Source organism: Trichomycterus rosablanca, chromosome 10 (assembly GCF_030014385.1).
Source record: "Trichomycterus rosablanca isolate fTriRos1 chromosome 10, fTriRos1.hap1, whole genome shotgun sequence".
Classification (NCBI taxonomy): Eukaryota; Metazoa; Chordata; class Actinopteri; order Siluriformes; family Trichomycteridae; genus Trichomycterus; species Trichomycterus rosablanca.
The window spans coordinates 17,055,261-17,080,537 of record NC_085997.1 but is presented as its reverse complement, the minus strand read 5'-3'; the positions used below and the strand labels follow the sequence as shown (position 1 = coordinate 17,080,537).

Below are 25,277 nucleotides of genomic sequence, written 5' to 3'. Positions count from 1 at the left end.
AAAAAAAGCTGTTGAAAAACAAATTACCTGGTGTTATGTTCCACCCACTGATGCCTTCTATATAATTCGAACACTTTGTAAAAACATATGGCAAGAAGAATGGGATAGCAACACAGCAAACAAACTCTATGAAATAAGACCACAACTTAACAGTACCCAAACTCGTTATCCATCGAAAAGACATGATCAAACAGTTCTAACAAGATGCCGTATAGGACATTCAGCACTGACGCATAGACACCTACTACTGAGGGAAGAGGCACCAAATTGCCAGTACTGTCAAACACAATTATCAATAAAACATATACTGACAGAATGTCAAGCTATTGACAATAGCAGGAAAATATACTACAAAGACACTAACATGAAAGATCTTTTTCAACATAACAATCCACAAAAAATACTAAATTTCTTGAATCATCTAAAAATAAAAAATAAAATATAATACAACAATTTTAAACTAAATTAAATCTACCACTTTTATTTTTTATATATATATATTTTTTTTAATTCACTCGTAAAATGCCATGTACATAGCCATACTGAGCTGGAATGGCAATAATCAAAAACAAACAAACCCTACTGCATCTCTGGAGCTCAGCCACAGTGATCTTGGGGTTCTTTTTTACCTCTCTCACCAAGGCTCTTCTCCCACGATTGCTTAGTTTGGCTGGACAGCCAGGTCGAAGAAGAGTTGTGGTCGTCCCAAACTTCTTCCATTTAAGGATTATGGAGGCCACTGTGCTCTTAGGAACCTTGAGTGCTGCAGAGATTCTTTTGTAACCTTGGCCAGATCTGTGCCTTGCCACAATTCTGTCTCTGAGCTCCTTGGGCAGTTCCTTAGACCTCATGATTCTCATGTGCTCTGACATGCACTGTGAGCTGTGTGGTCTTATATAGACAGGTGTGTGCCTTTCCTAATCAAGTCCAATCAGTTTAATTAACCCTTGTATTATGTTTCGGGTCAATTTGACCCATTTCAATTTTTGAGTTGACCAAAGTGCAGGTTATCCTTACTTTTTTTCCAAGATATTTTATGAGTTTTTCTCATCTAGGGTCATGAACTGCTGTGTAAAATCTGGACACTTTGATGTGTCGTGGAGTGTCTGCACAGAGTTTGTATACAAAGATGATGTTGTAGGTCATTTTGACCCAGACAAAAACAAGCTGTTCAAATCCTAAATAAACATGTCTCTTTGATATTTTTTATTTTGACTGCCTCTGAATAGCCATTCAGAACCAGGTGTGTGTGTGTGTGGAAGAGGGACTTAATCTCCCCTGTCATTGTCACTGTTTCCATGCCCTTTCTTTGAGAAATACACCAAAATGAGCTCCAAACAATTTACAGCTGAAGAAGTTTTATCGCAGCTTATGAACTGGGATAGTGATGTAGAGGAAGAGATTTCAGAGACGGAGGATCCTTCAGAGCCAGAGGACAATGCTATTGATGATCAGGATTGTCAATTTTCCCATGATGAGGAGGATTCAGAGGACGAGTCTGTCGGTGTCCCTTCATCAGATGGAAACCAAGACACGCAACAATCGTCATCCACAGAGGGGACATGGACATCTAAAGATGGTAAAATAAAATGGTCAACAACACCACACCAAAGCCGAGGCAGATTGTCATCTTCTAATGTCATCAAAATGACGCCTGGTCCGACAAGATTTGCTGTCACAAGAATTGATGATATTGAATCAGCATTTCAGCTCTTCATATCCCCACCCATAGAGAAGATAATCCTCGACATGAACAACTTGGAGGGGAGGCGTGTCTTTCAAGAAAAATGGAAGCCACTGGATCCAACTGACTTGCATGCTTACATTGGAATTCTGGTATTAGCTGGAGTATACAGGTCAAAGGGTGAAGCAACTGCAAGTTTATGGAATGAAGAGAATGGAAGGCCAATCTTCCGAGCAACAATGTCTTTGGAGACGTTTCACATGATCTCTCGTGTGATCCGATTTGACAATCGTGACACCAGAGCTGGTCGTCGCGAGAGAGACAAACTTGCAGCGATCAGAGATGTTTGGGATAAATGGGTCGAAATCCTGCCTTTATTGTATAATCCTGGCCCCCATGTTACTGTGGATGAGCGCCTCGTACCATTCAGAGGACGCTGTCCTTTCCGACAGTATATGCCAAACAAGCCTGCGAAATATGGCATTAAAATATGGGCAGCCTGTGATGCAAAATCCAGTTATGCATGGAACCTGCAAGTATATACTGGAAAGCCACCTGGAGGAGCACCTGAAAAGAATCAGGGAATGCGTGTGGTATTGGAGATGACTGAAGGGCTGCAAGGTCATAACATCACATGTGACAACTTCTTTACATCCTACCGTCTTGTAGATGAACTTCAGGAGAGAAAGCTGACTATGTTGGGAACAGTCAGAAAAAATAAGCCAGAACTTCCCAGTGAGATTCTGAAGATGCAAGGAAGACCTCTGCATTCCTCAAAATTTTTTTTCACAGAGAAAACAACACTTGTTTCTTACTGCCCAAAGAGAAACAAGAATGTTCTTGTGATGAGCACAATGCACAAAGATGCATCTCTGAGCACGAGAGGGGACATGAAGCCACAAATGATCCTGGATTACAACTCCACCAAAGGAGGAGTTGACAATCTTGACAAAGTCATAGCAACATATAGCTGCCAGCGCAAGACTGCCCGTTGGCCCTTGGTGGTTTTCTACAACATTGTGGACGTGTCTGCTTACAATGCCTATGTGCTGTGGATTGAGATCAACCAGCAGTGGAATGCCAGCAAACTCTACCGACGTCGACTTTTCCTGGAAGAACTAGGCAAAGCACTCGTCACTCCCAAGATCCAGAACCGGGCCAGGCCAGCTCGATCCCCAGCAGCTGCAGCTGTCATCGCAAAAGTCCAGGGCAGGGCATCTGACCAACCAACAATGGATCCTTTGGATATACAGTAGGTGCAAAGAAACGCAAAAGATGTCAAGTCTGTCCCTCCCGAGATGACAGTAAAACAAGTACCTGCTGTGTGAGGTGTAAGAAATACATCTGCAGAAAGCACACAGTCACATTCTGTCCATCATGTGGGGAACACTGAAAATGTTGAACATTGAAAACCCAAAGAAAGGGTTTGTGAAGAGGGAAAAATTTAAATCAGTTATTTTCAGTTTGTGTCTTCTTAAATTGAAATTGAGTTATTTAATATAGAGTTGAAATTATATATCTCTTCTTCTCGTTTCTTCTAAATGTTTGTATAATTTAAAATAAAGTTCTTATTGGTTTAACTTCATTTTTGACTGTGTTGAGTGGATTTACACAATACGGGTAAAAATGACCCGCAACATAATCAATGTATTTTTTTCTCACCATAATACAAGGGTTAAACACAGCTGGACTCCAATGAAGGAGTAGAACCATCTCAAGGAGGATCAGAAGGAAATAGACAGCATGTGAGTTAAATATGAGTGTCACAGCAAAGGGTCTGAATACTTATGACCATGTGATATTTCAGTTTTTCTTGTTTAATAAATTAGCAAAAATATCTACATTTCTGTTTTTTTTCTGTCAAGATGGGGTGCAGAGTGTACGTTAATGAGCAAAAAAAAAAGAACTTTTTTGATCTTACCAATTGGCTGCAATGAAACAAAGAGTGAAAAATTTAAAGGGGTCTGAATACTTTCCGTACCCACTGTACTTTTACTTTTAAGTTTATTAGCTATCGCTAATGATGCGCTTAGAGTACTGCACGATAGCATCGGCTCGCTACAAAACAAACACCCAGAAGCATTGTACAGTATGTAGTGGCAGGGGACTTCAACCATGTGAATCTGCAGGACATTCTTCCCATGTTCCACCAGCACGTTAACGTTGCCACTCGGGGCGAAAACACTTTAGACAAAGTGTTTACAAACAGAAGAGGAGCGTACAGAGCAGCGCCCCACCCCCACCTCGGAGCCTCGGATCACATCTCTCTCCTGCTCGCTCCTGCATACTGCCCAGTGTCAAGGAGCAGAAATTCTGTAACAAAGACCATCTGTGTGTGGCCGGAAGGTGCTGTGTCCAGGCTACAGGACTGCTTCGAGACCACAGACTGGCAGATCTTCAGGGAGGCTGCGACATCAGAGAGCAACGTGGATTTAGAGGAGTACACATCATCTGTTCTGGGTTACATCAGGACGTGCATGGAGAATGTGACCACCTCTAAGACCATAACCATCCAGCAGAACCAGAAACCTTGGCTGAATGCAGAGGTTCGCTCCCTGCTGAGGACCCGTGACGCTGCATTCAGGGATGGTGATGACCCAAAGAGCATGTGGAAGGGCATTAGATGTATCACTGACTACAAGAAGAATGATGCACAATGCCCTGAGGACCCAGATCTCCCCGACACCTTAAACACCTTTTATGCTCGCTTTGAAGTCTCCAACACCACCTCCCCCTCCCGGATCACCCCCTCCCCGGACGAACCCCTATCCATTAGCATAACAACAGCAGAGGTGAGAAGAACATTGCAGAAGGTCAACCCCTGGAAGGCCCCTGGCCCTGATGGGATCCCAGGTAGAGTTCTGAGAGACTGTGCACACCAGCTGTCTGAGGTCCTGACGGACATATTTAATATCTCACTGTCCCAGGCTAGAGTTCCATCATGCCTCAAGACATCCACAATCATCCCCGTACCTAAGTCCTCTTCAGCATCGTGCCTTAACGATTATCGCCCTGTTGCACTTACTCCTGTCATCATGAAGTGCTTCGAGAGGTTGGTGTCGAGGCATCTGAAACAGACTATTGATGTAGCGGGGTATTTACACCAGTACGCATACAGACGTAACCGGTCCACAGCTGATGCCATCGCTGCTATAACTCATCAGGCCCTCACCCACCTGGAGAATAAGGACTCCTACGTGAGACTGCTGTTTCTGGATTTCAGTTCTGCATTTAATACCATCATCCCGCAGAAACTGGTGTCCAAGCTGAAATCACTGGGAACTTCCTCATCCCTGTGCAACTGGGTCCTGGATTTCCTGACCTGCAGGCCACAAAGTGTCAGGATCAACAACAACACATCCTCCACTATTATCCTGAACACCGGCTTCCCCCAGGGATGTGTGCTTAGCCCACTGTTGTTCACTCTGATGACCCACGACTGCAAAGCTCAATTTAAGAACAACCTCGTGGTGAAGTTCGCAGACGACACAGTGGTGGCTGGACTCATCACTCACGGAGATGAGTCGGTATACAGGCGGGAGGTAGAGGACCTGACATGGTGGTGTAGGGAAAACAACCTCATCCTCAACGTCCAGAAGACCAAGGAGATGGTTGTGGATTTCCGCAGGTCTGGCACGCCCCCCCTCCCTCTACATCGATGGTGCAGCTGTGGAGATGGTCCACTCTGTCAGGTACCTCGGGGTACACCTGACCGACACACTCACCTGGCGCACCAACATCACAGCTGTCACAAAGAAAGCCAACCAACGCTTGTATTTCCTGAGGAAGCTGAGGAGGGCAGGTCTTCACACAGACATCCTCAGGTCCTTCTACAGCTGTGTGGCGGAGAGCACCCTGACCACCTGCCTTACTGTGTGGTATTCTGGCTGCACTGTGGCAGAGAAGGAGGCGCTGCAGAGAGTGGTAAAGTCTGCACAGAGGACAATCGGATGCAGTCTACCACCCATCAGTGACATTTACACAACCAGATGTAGGGAAAGAGCCACCTGCATCCTCCGTGACCCCACCCACCCCGCAAATGGACTTTTCACCCCCCTTCCCTCCGAAAGGAGGCTGCGCTGCATGCAGGTAAAAACATCTAGACTGAAAAACAGCTTCAACCCGGATGCAGTCAGACTGTTGAACTCTTCTACTCCCCATATACTGAACATCTTATCAACACAAACTACCATACTGGACATAACTGGCACACTGTCACTTTGACAATCTTGGGATTGTTGCTGCTAGTTTTTGCTGCTACACCTTTTGCAATCATGCACTTTAGTAAACATAAGCTGCTGCAGTTGTTGTGCAATACTTGTAAACTTTGTACTTGTACTCTTTTTTAGTTTCTCAGTTTGTTCTAAATTCTTATTACTTATCTTAGTTTATTCTATATTATTCTATATTTTATTCTATTTTATTTTCTTCATGTCACACACACCGAGACCTGGGAAATTGTATTTCGTTCTATCATGTACGTGGTTGAATGACAATAAAGCTGAGTCTGAGTCTGATTAGTGACTGTTTTGCTAATTTCAGGTGACAAAAAGTGGCGTGGAAGTCGACACTGAGTGTCTGGAGCCAGAAGGTGCGTCTGAGGATAATCCCTATTGCACCCAGCACTTACAGGATGAGCCAACTTTCTCCAAAAAGGTACCAACATGCTTTTTACATGTACTTTTAACATGGTAAAGGTCAAGTCCCCACAATGTGGTATGAATTTTAAGTGTTTGCACATTTTCACATGACTGTATGTATGTGTGTGTATATATAAATAGCAGTCCAACACCATTAACCTGACAAATCACTGTTTTTAGTAGAAATGCTATTTCTACATAGCAAAAAATGTACTTGAAAGTGTAGTAGAGTAATGAAAACAAAACAAACCCAACAGTTAAGACATGCATGCTGCTTATTCTGAGTTATTGAAGCACTGATTGAAAAGGGGCTTGTTCAAAATAATAGCAGTGAGGAGTTCAATTCGTGAAGTCATTCATTCTGCAGAAGAACGGGTGTCAATTTTGGCCCTTATTTAATTTAGGAGGGGGCAAATGTTGCACAGGTTGGTCATAGCATATTTCCTTCTGAAATACTGGGTAAAATGGTTTGTTCCAAACATTGTTCTGATGAACAGCGTACTTTGATTAAAAAAAAATTTCAGCATATTAAAACTTCAATAACTTTAAAATATGCATCCAATTGCTCCAAAACCAGCTGTATTGTATCAAGTGTAACCCATATTACACACCACAACTCCTAAACTGACACTTTTGCAATGTGTTTACATGATAAAAAACACATTTCTATTCATAACTTCAATAGCATTTAATGTATTCAGCATATCAATAGCATTTAAAGTATTCAGCATATTAAAACCTCAATAACTTTCTAAAATATGCATCCAATTGGTCCAAAACAAGCTGTATTGTGTCTAATGTAATCCTCATTACACACTACAACTCCTAAATTGACACTTTTACACTGTATGACATGATAAAAAACAGATTTCTATTCATAACTTCAATAGCATTTAAAGTATTCAGCATATCAATAGCATTTAAAATTTTCAGCATATTAAAACTTCAATAACTTTTAAAATTTGCATCCAATTGCTCCAAAACAAGCTGTATTGTATCAAGTGTAAAACACATCACACACTACAATTCCTAAACTGACACTTTTGCAATGTATTACATGATAAAAAACAAATTTCTATTCATAACTTTAATAGCATTTAATGTATTCGGCATATCAATAGAATTTAAAATTTTCAGCATATTAAAACTTCAATAACTTTTAAAATATGCTTTCAATTGCTCCAAAACAAGCTGTATTGTAAATACATTGAAATACAGCACAGCGCATGAAGACCCACCCACCCACCCACACATAGTCCGGGCCCCCACCCTGCAGGCACTGCCAATTATGCCCGCCAGATGGCTCAATATTTATTTTTAAACTTTTACCTTTTAATACCTAATAAAAAACTGATTTTCTCCATGATATTAATATCATTGAAATACAGCATAGCCAAAACCTCAATAGCATTGCAAGTATTTAGCTATTTTAAAACTTCAATAGCTGCTAAAATATTCATCGAATTTATCTAAAACAATTTTTATTTTATAAAAAAAACCCGCATAACACACTACAATATTTATTTATTATTATTTTTTTTTTTTATTATTTTTCTCCGAATTTTTCTCCCAAATTTTTCTCCCAATTTTTTGCGCTTCCAATCTGTCTTCCGCTGCTAACAGGCACACCAGACCTGCATCCAAGGAGAGCACGCCGCTGCCCCACGCCTTCTTTACATGTGTACAGCCCTCCTCTTCTCGTCCGTGCATTCTGCACGGGCGTCTCTTTTGCAAATCAGGGTCCCTACACAGCGCATAAAGACCCACCCACCCACACACAGTCCGGGCCCCCACCCTGCAGGCACTGCCAATTATGCCCGCCAGATGGCTAAATATTTATTTTTAAACTTTTACCTTTTAATACCTAATAAAAAACTGATTTTCTACATGATATTAATATCATTGAAATACAGCATAGCCAAAACCTCAATAGCATTGCAAGTATTTAGCTATTTTAAAACTTCAATAGCTTTCAAAATATTCAACAAATTTGTCTAAAACAAGTTTTATTGTATCAAGAAAAAAACCACATAACACAGTACAATATTTATTTTTACAATTTTACTTTTTAATACCTAATAAAAAAAACTGATTTTGTCCATGCTATTAATACCATTAAAATACAGCATAGCCAAAACCTCAATAGCATTGTAAGTATTTAGCTATTTTAAAACTTCAATAGCTTTTAAAATATTCAACAAATTTATCTAAAACAATTTTTATTGTATCAAGAAAAACCCACATAACACAGTACAATATATATTTTTAAACTTTTACCTTTTAATACCTAATAAAAAAACTGATGAAATACTGATATTAATACCATTGAAATACAGCATAGCCAAAACCTCAATAGCATTGCAAGTATTTAGCTATTTTAAAACTTTAATAGCTGCTGAACTACTTATCAAATTTATCTAAAACAAATTTTATTTCATCAAGAAAAACCCACATAACAAACTACAATATTTATTTTTAAACTTTTACCTTTTAATACCTAATAAAAAACTGATTTTATCCATGATATTAATACCATTGAAATACAGCATAGCCAAAACCTCAATAGCATTGCAAGTATTTAGCTATTTTAAAACTTCAATAGCTTTTAAAATGTTCATCGAATTTATCTAAAACTAGTTTAATTGTATCAAGAAAAACCCACAGAACACAGTACAATATTTATTTTTAAACTTTTACCTTTTAATACCTAATAAAAAACAGATTTTATCCATTATATTAATACTATTGAAATACAGCATAACCAAAACCTCAAAAGCATTGCAAATATTTAGCTATTTTAAAACTTCAATAGCTTTTAATATGATCATCAAATTTATCTAAAACAAGTTTTATTTTATCAAGAAAAACCCACATAACACACTACAATATATTTTTTTAAACATTTACCTTTTAATACCTAATAACAAACTGATTTTATCCATGATATTAATACCATTGAAATACAGCATAGCCAAAACCTTAATAGCATTGCAAGTATTTAGCTATTTTAAAACTTCAATTGCTTTTAAAATGTTCATCGAATTTATCTAAAACAAGTTTAATTGTATTAAGAAAAACCCACATAACACACTACAATATTTATTTTTAAACTGTTACCTTTTAATACCTAATAACAAACTGATTTTATACATGATATTAATACCTTTAAAATACAGCATAGCCAAAACCTCAATAGCATTGCAAGTATTTAGCTATTTTAAAATTTTAATAGCTGCTTAGATATTCATCGAATTTATCTAAAACAAGTTTAATTGTATCAACAAAAACCCACATAGCACACTACTATATTTATTTTCAAACTTTTACCTTTTAATACCTAATAACAAACTGATTTTATCCATGATATTAATACCATTGAAATACAGCATAGCCAAAACCTCAATAGCATTGCAAGTATTTAGCTATTTTAAAACTTTAATAGCTGCTGAACTATTTATCAAATTTATCTAAAACAAATTTTATTTCATCAAGAAAAACCCACATAACAAACTACAATATTTATTTTTAAACTTTTACCTTTTAATACCTAATAAAAAACTGATTTTATCCATGATATTAATACCATTGAAATACAGCATAGCCAAAACCTCAATAGCATTGCAAGTATTTAGCTATTTTAAAACTTCAATAGCTTTTAAAATGTTCATCGAATTTATCTAAAACTAGTTTAATTGTATCAAGAAAAACCCACAGAACACAGTACAATATTTATTTTTAAACTTTTACCTTTTAATACCTAATAAAAAACAGATTTTATCCATTATATTAATACTATTGAAATACAGCATAACCAAAACCTCAAAAGCATTGCAAATATTTAGCTATTTTAAAACTTCAATAGCTTTTAATATGATCATCAAATTTATCTAAAACAAGTTTTATTTTATCAAGAAAAACCCACATAACACACTACAATATATTTTTTTAAACATTTACCTTTTAATACCTAATAACAAACTGATTTTATCCATGATATTAATACCATTGAAATACAGCATAGCCAAAACCTTAATAGCATTGCAAGTATTTAGCTATTTTAAAACTTCAATTGCTTTTAAAATGTTCATCGAATTTATCTAAAACAAGTTTAATTGTATTAAGAAAAACCCACATAACACACTACAATATTTATTTTTAAACTGTTACCTTTTAATACCTAATAACAAACTGATTTTATACATGATATTAATACCTTTAAAATACAGCATAGCCAAAACCTCAATAGCATTGCAAGTATTTAGCTATTTTAAAATTTTAATAGCTGCTTAGATATTCATCGAATTTATCTAAAACAAGTTTAATTGTATCAACAAAAACCCACATAGCACACTACTATATTTATTTTCAAACTTTTACCTTTTAATACCTAATAACAAACTGATTTTATCCATGATATTAATACCATTGAAATACAGCATAGCCAAAACCTCAAAAGCATTGTAAGTATTTAGCTATTTTAAAACTTCAATAGCTTTTAAAATGTTCATCGAATTTATCTAAAACAAGTTTAATTGTATTAAGAAAAAGCCACATAACACACTACAATATTTATTTTTAAACTTTGACCTTTTAATACCTAATAGAAAAACTGATTTTTTCCATGATATTAATACTATTGAAATACAGCATACCTAAACTGACACTTTTACACTGTATTACATGATACAAAAACATTTTTTAATCCATAACTTCAATAGCATTTAAAGTATTCAGCATTTAAATAGCATTTATAGTGTTCAGCATATTACACACTACAACTCTTAAACTGATACTTTTACACTGTTTTACATGATAAAAAAACATTTTTTAATCCATAACTTCAATAGCATTTAAAGTATTCAGCATTTAAAAAGCATTTATAGTATTCAGCATATTACACACTACAACTCTTAAACTGATACTTTTACACTGTTTTACATGATAAAAAACATTTTTTTAATCCATAACTTCAATAGCATTTAAAGTATTCAGCATTTAAATAGCATTTATAGTATTCAGCATATTACACACTACAACTCTTAAACTGATACTTTTACACTGTTTTACATGATAAAAAAACATTTTTTAATCCATAACTTCAATAGCATTTAAAGTATTCAGCATTTAAATAGCATTCATACTATTCAGCATATTACACACTAAAACTCTTAAACTGACACTTTTACACTGTATTACATGATAAAAAAACAGATTTCAATTCATAACTTCAATAGCATTTAAAGTATTCAGCATTTAAATAGCATTTATAGTATTCAGCATATTAAAACTTCAATGACTTTTAAAATATGCATCCAATTGTATCAAGTGTAACGCACATTACACACTACAACTCCTAAACTGACACTTTTACACTGTATTACATGATAATAAAACAGATTTCAATTAATAACTTCAATAGCATTTAAAGTATTCAGCATATAAATAGCATTTATAGTATTCAGCATATTAAAACTTCAATGACTTTTAAAATATGCATCCAATTGTATCAAGTGTAACGCACATTACACACTACAACTCCTAAACTGACACTTTTACACTGTATTACATGATAATAAAACAGATTTCAATTAATAACTTCAATAGCATTTAAAGTATTCAGCATATAAATAGCATTTATAGTATTCAGCATATTAAAACTTCAATAACTTTTAAAAAATGCATTCTATTGCTCCATAACAAGCTGTATTGTATCAAGTGTAACCCACATTACACACTACAGCTCCTAACCTGACACTTTTACACTGTATTACATGATATAAAAACATTTTTCAATCCATAACTTCAAAAACATTTAAAGTATTCAGCATATCAATAGCCTTTAACATTTTCAGCATATTAAAACTTTAATGACTTTTAAAATATGCATCCAATTGCTCCAAAACAAGCTGTATTGTATCAAGTGTAACGCACATTACACACTACAACTCCTAAACTGACACTTTTACACTGTATTACATGATAATAAAACAGATTTCAATTAATAACTTCAATAGCATTTAAAGTATTCAGCATTTAAATAGCATTTATAGTATTCAGCATATTAAAACTTCAATGACTTTTAAAATATGCATCCAATTGTATCAAGTGTAACGCACATTACACACTACAACTCCTAAACTGACACTTTTACACTGTATTACATGATAATAAAACAGATTTCAATTAATAACTTCAATAGCATTTAAAGTATTCAGCATATAAATAGCATTTATAGTATTCAGCATATTAAAACTTCAATAACTTTTAAAAAATGCATTCTATTGCTCCAAAACAAGCTGTATTGTATCAAGTGTAACCCACATTACACACTACAGCTCCTAACCTGACACTTTTACACTGTATTACATGATATAAAAACATTTTTCAATCCATAACTTCAAAAGCATTTAAAGTATTCAGCATATCAATAGCCTTTAACATTTTCAGCATATTAAAACTTTAATGACTTTTAAAATATGCATCCAATTGCTCCAAAACAAGCTGTATTGTATCAAGTGTAACGCACATTACACACTACAACTCCTAAACTGACACTTTTACACTGTATTACATGATAATAAAACAGATTTCAATTAATAACTTCAATAGCATTTTAAGTATTCAGCATTTATATAGCATTTATAGTATTCAGCATATTACACACTACAACTCTTAAACTGACACTTTTACACTGTTTTACATGATAAAAAAACATTTTTTAATCCATAACTTCAATAGCATTTAAAGTATTCAGCATTTAAATAGCGTTTATAGTATTCAGCACATTAAAACTTCAATGACTTTTAAAATATGCATCCAATTGCTCCAAAACAAGCTGTATTGTATCAAGTGTAACCCACATTACACACTACAGCTCCTAAACTGACACTTTTACACTCTATTACATGATAAAACAAAACAGATTTCAATTCATAACTTCAATAGCATTTAAAGTATTCAGCATATCAATAGCATTCAAAATTTTCAGCATTTTAAAACTTCAATAAATTTTAAAATATGCAACCAGTTGCTCCAAAACAAGCTGTATTGTAATGGAAAGCTTGTCAGGCCCTTCTGCTGTAAAGAAGCTCCAAAGCATTGCATTTCCACCTTCATACTTCACAGTTGGTATGAGGTTCTTCTGCTCAAGTGCTGTGTTTGATTTGCACCAATCATGTCTTCTGTTACTGTGCCCAAATAATTCAACTTTGGATTAATCTGTCCAAAGCACATTGTTCTAGAAGTCCTGGTCTTTGTTTCTGTGTTTCTCTGGTAAACTTTAGTCTTGCCATGATTTTATTTATTTATTTTTTTACATCAAGGGTTTCCTCCTTATACACCTTCCATGAAAATCAAACGTGTGCAGTCTCCTTCTGATCGTAGATGCATGAACCTTGAGAGCGACCTGTAGGTCCTGTGATGACATTGTAGGATTATTGTAGCTTCTTTACGCACCTTGCACACTGCTCTTGTGCTGAACTTGTTAGGACGGCCTGACCTGACCTGGTAGTTGTTTTAAATGTTCTTCACTTGTAAATGAGGTTTTGAGATCGTTTTAAATCCCTTCCCAGACTCATATGCATCTACAACCTTCTTTCTGGAGGCCATAGACAGATCTTTAGATCTCACCATGGTGAATACACTCACTGCAACAATCAAGAGCAAACCAAACTAATGTCTGAGGTTTAAATAATACTCCAATGTCCTCTAACGATGGTCTAATCATTACAGCGGATGTGGTGCACCGGATTTTAATTTTAGGTGGCAAGTGTTCTAACTTTTTCCTCACAATAAATTTCCATTTTTGTTTATTACATTTTGCAAGTTGTGTTTAAAAGTCTTTTTTTTTCTTTTTAGACGTGACTAGACTTTTAATACCTAATAAAAAAACTGATGAAATACTGATATTAATACCATTGAAATACAGCATAGCCAAAACCTCAATAGCATTGCAAGTATTTAGCTATTTTAAAACTTTAATAGCTGCTGAACTATTTATCAAATTTATCTAAAACAAATTTTATTTCATCAAGAAAAACCCACATAACAAACTACAATATTTATTTTTAAACTTTTACCTTTTAATACCTAATAAAAAACTGATTTTATCCATGATATTAATACCATTGAAATACAGCATAGCCAAAACCTCAATAGCATTGCAAGTATTTAGCTATTTTAAAACTTCAATAGCTTTTAAAATGTTCATCGAATTTATCTAAAACTAGTTTAATTGTATCAAGAAAAACCCACAGAACACAGTACAATATTTATTTTTAAACTTTTACCTTTTAATACCTAATAAAAAACAGATTTTATCCATTATATTAATACTATTGAAATACAGCATAACCAAAACCTCAAAAGCATTGCAAATATTTAGCTATTTTAAAACTTCAATAGCTTTTAATATGATCATCAAATTTATCTAAAACAAGTTTTATTTTATCAAGAAAAACCCACATAACACACTACAATATATTTTTTTAAACATTTACCTTTTAATACCTAATAACAAACTGATTTTATCCATGATATTAATACCATTGAAATACAGCATAGCCAAAACCTTAATAGCATTGCAAGTATTTAGCTATTTTAAAACTTCAATTGCTTTTAAAATGTTCATCGAATTTATCTAAAACAAGTTTAATTGTATTAAGAAAAACCCACATAACACACTACAATATTTATTTTTAAACTGTTACCTTTTAATACCTAATAACAAACTGATTTTATACATGATATTAATACCTTTAAAATACAGCATAGCCAAAACCTCAATAGCATTGCAAGTATTTAGCTATTTTAAAATTTTAATAGCTGCTTAGATATTCATCGAATTTATCTAAAACAAGTTTAATTGTATCAACAAAAACCCACATAGCACACTACTATATTTATTTTCAAACTTTTACCTTTTAATACCTAATAACAAACTGATTTTATCCATGATATTAATACCATTGAAATACAGCATAGCCAAAACCTCAAAAGCATTGTAAGTATTTAGCTATTTTAAAACTTCAATAGCTTTTAAAATGTTCATCGAATTTATCTAAAACAAGTTTAATTGTATTAAGAAAAAGCCACATAACACACTACAATATTTATTTTTAAACTTTGACCTTTTAATACCTAATAGAAAAACTGATTTTTTCCATGATATTAATACTATTGAAATACAGCATACCTAAACTGACACTTTTACACTGTATTACATGATACAAAAACATTTTTTAATCCATAACTTCAATAGCATTTAAAGTATTCAGCATTTAAATAGCATTTATAGTGTTCAGCATATTACACACTACAACTCTTAAACTGATACTTTTACACTGTTTTACATGATAAAAAAACATTTTTTAATCCATAACTTCAATAGCATTTAAAGTATTCAGCATTTAAAAAGCATTTATAGTATTCAGCATATTACACACTACAACTCTTAAACTGATACTTTTACACTGTTTTACATGATAAAAAACATTTTTTTAATCCATAACTTCAATAGCATTTAAAGTATTCAGCATTTAAATAGCATTTATAGTATTCAGCATATTACACACTACAACTCTTAAACTGATACTTTTACACTGTTTTACATGATAAAAAAACATTTTTTAATCCATAACTTCAATAGCATTTAAAGTATTCAGCATTTAAATAGCATTCATACTATTCAGCATATTACACACTAAAACTCTTAAACTGACACTTTTACACTGTATTACATGATAAAAAAACAGATTTCAATTCATAACTTCAATAGCATTTAAAGTATTCAGCATTTAAATAGCATTTATAGTATTCAGCATATTAAAACTTCAATGACTTTTAAAATATGCATCCAATTGTATCAAGTGTAACGCACATTACACACTACAACTCCTAAACTGACACTTTTACACTGTATTACATGATAATAAAACAGATTTCAATTAATAACTTCAATAGCATTTAAAGTATTCAGCATATAAATAGCATTTATAGTATTCAGCATATTAAAACTTCAATGACTTTTAAAATATGCATCCAATTGTATCAAGTGTAACGCACATTACACACTACAACTCCTAAACTGACACTTTTACACTGTATTACATGATAATAAAACAGATTTCAATTAATAACTTCAATAGCATTTAAAGTATTCAGCATATAAATAGCATTTATAGTATTCAGCATATTAAAACTTCAATAACTTTTAAAAAATGCATTCTATTGCTCCATAACAAGCTGTATTGTATCAAGTGTAACCCACATTACACACTACAGCTCCTAACCTGACACTTTTACACTGTATTACATGATATAAAAACATTTTTCAATCCATAACTTCAAAAACATTTAAAGTATTCAGCATATCAATAGCCTTTAACATTTTCAGCATATTAAAACTTTAATGACTTTTAAAATATGCATCCAATTGCTCCAAAACAAGCTGTATTGTATCAAGTGTAACGCACATTACACACTACAACTCCTAAACTGACACTTTTACACTGTATTACATGATAATAAAACAGATTTCAATTAATAACTTCAATAGCATTTAAAGTATTCAGCATTTAAATAGCATTTATAGTATTCAGCATATTAAAACTTCAATGACTTTTAAAATATGCATCCAATTGTATCAAGTGTAACGCACATTACACACTACAACTCCTAAACTGACACTTTTACACTGTATTACATGATAATAAAACAGATTTCAATTAATAACTTCAATAGCATTTAAAGTATTCAGCATATAAATAGCATTTATAGTATTCAGCATATTAAAACTTCAATAACTTTTAAAAAATGCATTCTATTGCTCCAAAACAAGCTGTATTGTATCAAGTGTAACCCACATTACACACTACAGCTCCTAACCTGACACTTTTACACTGTATTACATGATATAAAAACATTTTTCAATCCATAACTTCAAAAGCATTTAAAGTATTCAGCATATCAATAGCCTTTAACATTTTCAGCATATTAAAACTTTAATGACTTTTAAAATATGCATCCAATTGCTCCAAAACAAGCTGTATTGTATCAAGTGTAACGCACATTACACACTACAACTCCTAAACTGACACTTTTACACTGTATTACATGATAATAAAACAGATTTCAATTAATAACTTCAATAGCATTTTAAGTATTCAGCATTTATATAGCATTTATAGTATTCAGCATATTACACACTACAACTCTTAAACTGACACTTTTACACTGTTTTACATGATAAAAAAACATTTTTTAATCCATAACTTCAATAGCATTTAAAGTATTCAGCATTTAAATAGCGTTTATAGTATTCAGCACATTAAAACTTCAATGACTTTTAAAATATGCATCCAATTGCTCCAAAACAAGCTGTATTGTATCAAGTGTAACCCACATTACACACTACAGCTCCTAAACTGACACTTTTACACTCTATTACATGATAAAACAAAACAGATTTCAATTCATAACTTCAATAGCATTTAAAGTATTCAGCATATCAATAGCATTCAAAATTTTCAGCATTTTAAAACTTCAATAAATTTTAAAATATGCAACCAGTTGCTCCAAAACAAGCTGTATTGTAATGGAAAGCTTGTCAGGCCCTTCTGCTGTAAAGAAGCTCCAAAGCATTGCATTTCCACCTTCATACTTCACAGTTGGTATGAGGTTCTTCTGCTCAAGTGCTGTGTTTGATTTGCACCAATCATGTCTTCTGTTACTGTGCCCAAATAATTCAACTTTGGATTAATCTGTCCAAAGCACATTGTTCTAGAAGTCCTGGTCTTTGTTTCTGTGTTTCTCTGGTAAACTTTAGTCTTGCCATGATTTTATTTATTTATTTTTTTACATCAAGGGTTTCCTCCTTATACACCTTCCATGAAAATCAAACGTGTGCAGTCTCCTTCTGATCGTAGATGCATGAACCTTGAGAGCGACCTGTAGGTCCTGTGATGACATTGTAGGATTATTGTAGCTTCTTTACGCACCTTGCACACTGCTCTTGTGCTGAACTTGTTAGGACGGCCTGACCTGACCTGGTAGTTGTTTTAAATGTTCTTCACTTGTAAATGAGGTTTTGAGATCGTTTTAAATCCCTTCCCAGACTCATATGCATCTACAACCTTCTTTCTGGAGGCCATAGACAGATCTTTAGATCTCACCATGGTGAATACACTCACTGCAACAATCAAGAGCAAACCAAACTAATGTCTGAGGTTTAAATAATACTCCAATGTCCTCTAACGATGGTCTAATCATTACAGCGGATGTGGTGCACCGGATTTTAATTTTAGGTGGCAAGTGTTCTAACTTTTTCCTCACAATAAATTTCCATTTTTGTTTATTACATTTTGCAAGTTGTGTTTAAAAGTCTTTTTTTTCCAGTTTTTTGTTTAATTATATAAGCTCCATCTCGCATTACTGTTCAAAAAAGTCAGTCAATGTATTTTATTTGCATTTTCCATGCTGTCCCAACTTTTTCTGATTTGGGGTTGTAGGTCACATTAAATGAGAAAGTTCTGAAATGATGGTCTAATATTTTTACATCCCAAAAACTTGCCATTATATGTATGTTTGTAGATGCTTTCCACTGTATGTCCCACAAATTGCTTGGTTGGCCCAATAAACCATCATGTCAAAGGCAAATTATTTTGCCACTTTTTTCACTAGTGGATTTAAAATATGAAATATTTTGAAGTTCATATCTTCATGTATTGCATTTGGGTTTTTTTTTTTATCTGGGACTCAACAGGTGCCAGATGAAATCTTTGCTGGTGACCAGTATGATATGCATGAATCACAAGTGGAAATGAGCACTTTTCAGGTTAGATCAATTGTCATTTTTCTGAATATAAATTTACTGTAGTGATCCTTTACATTCAAGTGTTTACATTTAAAATATTTTTGTCTTTTATAGCTTGATAAGGTACGCAGCCTTGATGTCTGCTCCATCAGTAGTGTGGAATGCAGTGAAGACGAGAATGTTCCTGAGTCTTCATGTAGTATGAGGGGATCCAAAAGCAATCTGATCTCCTTAGGTGTGATAGTGCTGCAGGACATGCAAACATGTAAATGTTTTCAGATGGAATTGTACACGCTTCTCTTTTTTCCACAAGAAGATCAATATTTTCTGCATCATGGGTGTTAAAAGAACTGGAACATTTTGTCCTCGCTTTCCACGTATTTCCTTGATGTCTGCTCCATCAGTATGTTCCAGTCTTCATATAGCAGCTCAGATGAAAGTGCCTGCAGTCACACTAGCTCTGAGGTTGAAGGAACAGCCAAGACAATGGTGAAAGGATGTCCTTCACTCAGTCCTGTGGATGGCCAGTCCTGTGCTGTGGATGCCAAGGAATCTGAAGCTGTACCTGACCAGTCAAGCTCGGTTTTGATCAAAGGAGTTTCACAGTCAACCAGTAAAGTAGGAGTGTATGACAAGAAACTGTACTGTTTGTTTTGCAGCAAATCACTATCAAAAATGGCAAAACATTTAGAGCAGGTTCATAGCAACGAGTCTGAAGTTGCAAAAGCTTTGCGTTTTCCAAAAGGTTCAACAGAGAAAAATCTTGCTAGAGCAACTTAGGAATAAAAAGGAGTAAAGGACATCCTTTCACCATTGTCTAGGCTGTTCCTTTAACAAAAATGCCTTAAGCATCATTTACCAACGGAAACTCAGATGACTTGCATGAAGATGTTGCTCTTGCACTTTCAGAGCTTGAAAAGAAACTGCCATTATTTTACTCGACTGGAAATACGTGGAAAAAAAAGTTCTTTTAACACCCACGATGCAGAAAAATATGGATCTTCTTGTGGAAAAAAGAGAAGCGTGTACAATTCCATCTGAAAACATTTACATGTTTGCACGTCCTGCAGCACTATCACACTAAGGAGATCCGATTGCCTTCGTGAATTTGCAACAGAATGTGGAGCAAAGAATCCAAAGGCACTTTCATCGACAAAACTTCACAAACACATAGCAACACTGTTCAAGTTCTGAACCTCAATTATACAGAATTGGATCAGCTGGCTGACTTTTTAGGGTATGATGTTCGGGTACATAGAGAATATTACCGACTTCCTGAGGGCACTCTCCAGCTGGCTAAGATGAGCAAGATTTTGATGGCATTAGAGACTGAAAGACTTGGGGAGTTCAGCGGAAAAAACCTGGATGGAATTGACATTGACCCAAATGGTAAGTTGAGTGAAGTTCCTGTATTACTTGTAGGCAACAAGAAATGTATGTATGACGAATGTATATGTTTACAGTTATTCTCTGTTGTTTTAACAGAAGCAGTACTTGTTCCGATTTGTCAAAGGATTTGTCCGGAACAGAGAGTGAATCTGATGGTGAGCTTTACTACTTAATGTTACATACCTAATGAGCACGGAGGCTAAGTGGGTGGCACTGTCGCCTCACAGCAAGAAGGTCCTGGGTTTGATCCCCAGGTGGGGCGGTCCGGGTTCTTTCTGTGTGGAGTTTGCATGTTCTCACAGTGTCTGTGTGGGTTTACTCCGGGTGCTCCGGTTTCCTCCCACAGTCCAAAGACATGCAAGTGAGGTGAATCAGAGACACTGAATTGTCCATGTGTTTGATAGAACCTTGTGAACTGATGAATCGTGTGTAATGAGTAACTACCATTCCTGTCATGAATGTAACCAAAGTGTAAAACATGACGTTATAATTTTAATACACAAACAAACCTAATGAGTCTTTGCAAAGCACTTACCCCCAGCTGTCAGTTTCCATTGTGACTGACAGTTTCAACTTTTACATTGATGTAAGATTGATTGTGTAGTTAACATACAAATTTATCAGTAGACCTTTTAGATGGAAACATAATTATGATACAAAAACCATGCTCCACATTCTGTTGCAAATTTCTCCTAGGTGCTGCAGGACGTGCAAACATGTAAATGTTTTTGAATGGAATTGTACACTTTTCTTTTTTTTCCACAACAATATCTATATTTGTCTGCATCATAAAATAACTGGATCCTTTAGTCCTTGCTTTTCATGTATTTCTAGTAGAGTAAAATGATGGCAGAGTTTAATAAATGGAGAAAAATGTTTAAGATTTCTCATGCATTTATTGGGGGGTGTACATTTGCACCTAATGTACCAACTTTGCCAACCTTCTCCTTTATAGTCCAAAATCACACCACAGCAACCACTTATTAATACTCTAGTAACCCTCTGAAACAACACTGGACCAGTTAATTACAACCTAGCACCTACCAACCACTCGCATAACCACCTGGCATACCACTGCAACCACCAGCAATATCTGAGTAACCCCATGGTTATACAAGGTTTTATTATTATTATTATTATTATTATTATTAATATTATTATTATTATACCGCAGCTGAGCAAGCAATGGAACCAACAAGCACCACATCACTTTCCAAAAGTATTGTCTGATTTATAAAAATGATGGCAACACATTAAAATACTTTGTATGTTTTAACTAATGTTGTCCTGTATTTATTCAGGTGTTAAGAAAAAAAGGAGGTTAAGAAAAAAAAACAAGGGAGACCAGTGAAGTAAACGAAGTTGAAAAGCATCTGTCCAGGTTCATCAAAACTTGCACAGTACCAGGATAAAGCCATTGTGAGGCTTGCATACATGCTGAACCTGTTGCATTGAAAGACTGGGATTGGTTGTCTAAGTTCTTTATAAACAACTGCTCACAGAAGGAAGATGTAATTCAGAAAACATTTGCATGGTTTTATTTTGTTTTATACACACATATCAGTGGCAATTTTTTGTGTGTAAAATGACCATTAATAATTTAATTTTATTGTACCACTATAATGTACATTTACTTTTAACATTTTTTAAGTGTTAATAATTGCACTAAAACTGAAGTACTTATGATCTTAATGGCAACAACTGTTAAAAATAAGAAATAAATAAGGTTGTTATGTGAGTTAATCATTTATCTTATCATTTAAATACACATTTTTTGAGCTTCCCAATTGTTTGTGAAATGAGTCCCCAGATTGTTCACAAGTACCTACAATGTAGAAAAACCAAAACGTTGTGTGTGTGTGTATCTGCTGGTCCTTACAAGTTTGGTCTACCAGAAATTGTCCCCAGAATGTGGAAAAATGTCACATTGCTTTATTAACATATTTCCTGTAATTTGAAGTGCCCGCCGTTATTACAGGTATTACATGAATCATGAATTTGTTTGCTCCTAAAGCATTTAGAAAGGTGGGTCCCCAGATTGCAGGATCCAGCATGTAGTCCCCGGACTAGACTTAGACGTGTGTGTGTGTGTGTGCGTGCGTGCGTGTGTGTGTGAGAGAGAGAGAGAGAGAGATTATCAAGCATGCCAATCAGATATTTCCTGAGAAGCTATTAAAGTCTGTAAACATTACTTGGCGATTACATATAAAATCACACTGCCCTGTAGACAAGGTATTAAGTAGATGAGGAAAGACCTCTTGAGCACTAATAAAACTCATGCATTTTAATTATATATTTTGCTGGATGTGGTTTAACAATGAAATACAAAACAAACAGTACATATTGGACAATTCCTTTAATTATTTGTTTAAATTACTCTGCGTCATTCCTACTCCCCCTTCTGTAATTGTATATGCAAGTCTACTTCATACACTGGGGTCCCTAAAATACATTTAAAACTATGCAACTGAAGAGGAGCCAGTTGAGGTGGTTCGGGCATCTGATAAGGATGCCTCCTGGACACCTCCCTTTGGAGGTACAGTATACCAGGCACGGCCAACTGGGAGGAGGCCCCGGGGTCGACCCAGGAGGAATTATATCTCCCAGCTGGCATGGTAACGCCTGGGGATCCCACCAGAGGAGCTGGTAGAAGCGGCAGGGGAGAGAGATGCCTAGGACTCTTTGCTTACACTGTTGCCACCGCGACCCTGAATGGATAAGTGGAACAGATGATGAAGATGAAGACACTGCAACTGTAAGGCATCCAATGCAAAGACAAGGTTATAAATGCCATAATTTATTTATGTTTCTTTTTAAATCTCTTTGTCCTAGTCAGGGGCGGCACGGTGGCTCGGTGGGTAGCACTGTCGCCTCACAGCAAGAAGGTCCTGGCTTTGCATGTTCTCCCCATGTCTGCGTGAGTTTCCTCCATGAGCTCCGGTGTCCTCCCACAGTCCAAAAACATGCAGTCAGGTTAATTGGAGACACTGAATTGCTCTATAGGTGAATGTGTGTATGTGTGTATGCCCTGTGATGGACTGGTGCTCCGTCCAGGTTGTTACTGTGTGCTGTGTGCCCATTAAAAAGCTGGGATAGGCTTTTTAGAACAGGATAGGATAGAACACCCCCCCCCCCCCCCTTCTATCTGTTCTAGCTGTAACAACACATTTGAATAACTTACACATTTATACCTTTAACTTACATTACATTAAAGCATTTATGTACATGACAAAGGAATGAATGTGACTGAGGTGGACGCAAAATGAAAATTAAAAATACGTTTTGGGATTATTATCTTCCCACAAACATGTAAGGTTGCAAATGTAACACTTAGACAGAGACTCTAAAAAATTGCAGTGAAATGAAATTAGCACCCAGCATGTTGTATGAAAAGACAACATGCCCTAACACACTTTTCCCTTTTTTATCTTAGTGTGACAGATAATAACAAGCCATCAGTGAGTTTGCTCACCTCAGTACTAAAACAGCCTGCTGCACTGAGAACAGATTAAATATAAAAATGGCCTGGAAAGTTGAGAACTGTGTGTCATTAAATGTACTGTGCACTTTGGTAAACAGAGGGAAGAAAAAACTTTTATGGTGTGTTAACCCATTAAACTCAAATTTCCCCTCAAATTTTGAAGCCAGAGTAAAAACATAGTATCCTATGCTTTTAAGTATTTGAGTGCTTTTGGTCATTTTGTCTTCCTGTTTACCTTGACCTAGAATATATCCATCATTTCCTTCCCTCCTCTGTGATGAATCCTTGCTTGCGACCAACCTCATTTAATAAATAGATAAATAAATAAAGCAGGGAAGGGGGTTGAATGCCTTGAATTCCAGGCCAATATTTCCCATTCTTCTCTCCCTTTAGTGTCTCATCACTCTTCAATATAGGTCATGATGTGCTCTGCACTTATAAGTTATTATTAAGTCCTGTGAAGTAAATTCTGACTTCTGGTGACCCTGTGGAAAGTGCTGTTCAAGAACATTCGGTCTTCCGTTTGGTTCTTTAGACTTCTTAATGGTTCATTCATTAATAATTGTATCATAATTGTATTAATTCATCATATTACTCACTGTTCCTTACCTATTTTACCTTAGAAATTAGAAAAGTGAGTATCGCATTTAACAAAGTGTGTATTTTCAATGTGGGAATAATTCATACATGGTTTGCAAGTATTAAAGGAAAAATCTAGAGGAAACAAGACTGTTGTGTGAGTGAAGACATAATTAAAAGCAAAACAATAGGATTAATGATAAAAATTTTTTTTTTTTTTTTTTTTTTTTTTGGTTGTTGTTGCAATTTTTACTATTTCTAATCTTCTTTATAGAGCCACTTGCCATGTTTTGTTTCTAATAACTGTTTATGCTACTTTTACTTGCTACTTGGCCCACTTTTCTTGGCAGTATTGCTTAAAATTAACCACAATGAATTGCCCTCAAGCATGTACAGCTGGTTTAAGGTTTTGCCAGAGCATTAAAATAGGGTTTAAGACTTTGACAAGACTACACTAAATCTAAACTACATTTCTTACATTTCTACTAGTGGTGGGTGGATCGATCCAAATATCGATATTTTTGATACCAACGTTGGTATTGGAATCGGATTGATACTAGTGTGATTAGTTTTACTTTTTCTCTGCTACATTCAGCACGTTTCTTCCATTTCATCAGAAAGTAAAGACCATGTCTGCACAGACACTGCTCCTCTCACATCTTACATGCACACCTCGGTCCTCCCCTCCTGCTC

At 34.9% G+C, this 25,277-nt stretch overlaps 1 protein-coding gene across 1 annotated transcript; it reads left to right on the top strand.

Annotated features, from left to right (window-relative positions):
• Positions 1-1,326: 1,326 nt before the first annotated feature.
• Positions 1,327-2,940, top strand: LOC134322060 (piggyBac transposable element-derived protein 4-like). The gene has a single exon (XM_063003930.1). It carries the CDS (start codon positions 1,327-1,329, stop codon positions 2,938-2,940), a length of 1,614 nt encoding a protein of 537 aa, XP_062860000.1.
• Positions 2,941-25,277: the final 22,337 nt, after the last annotated feature.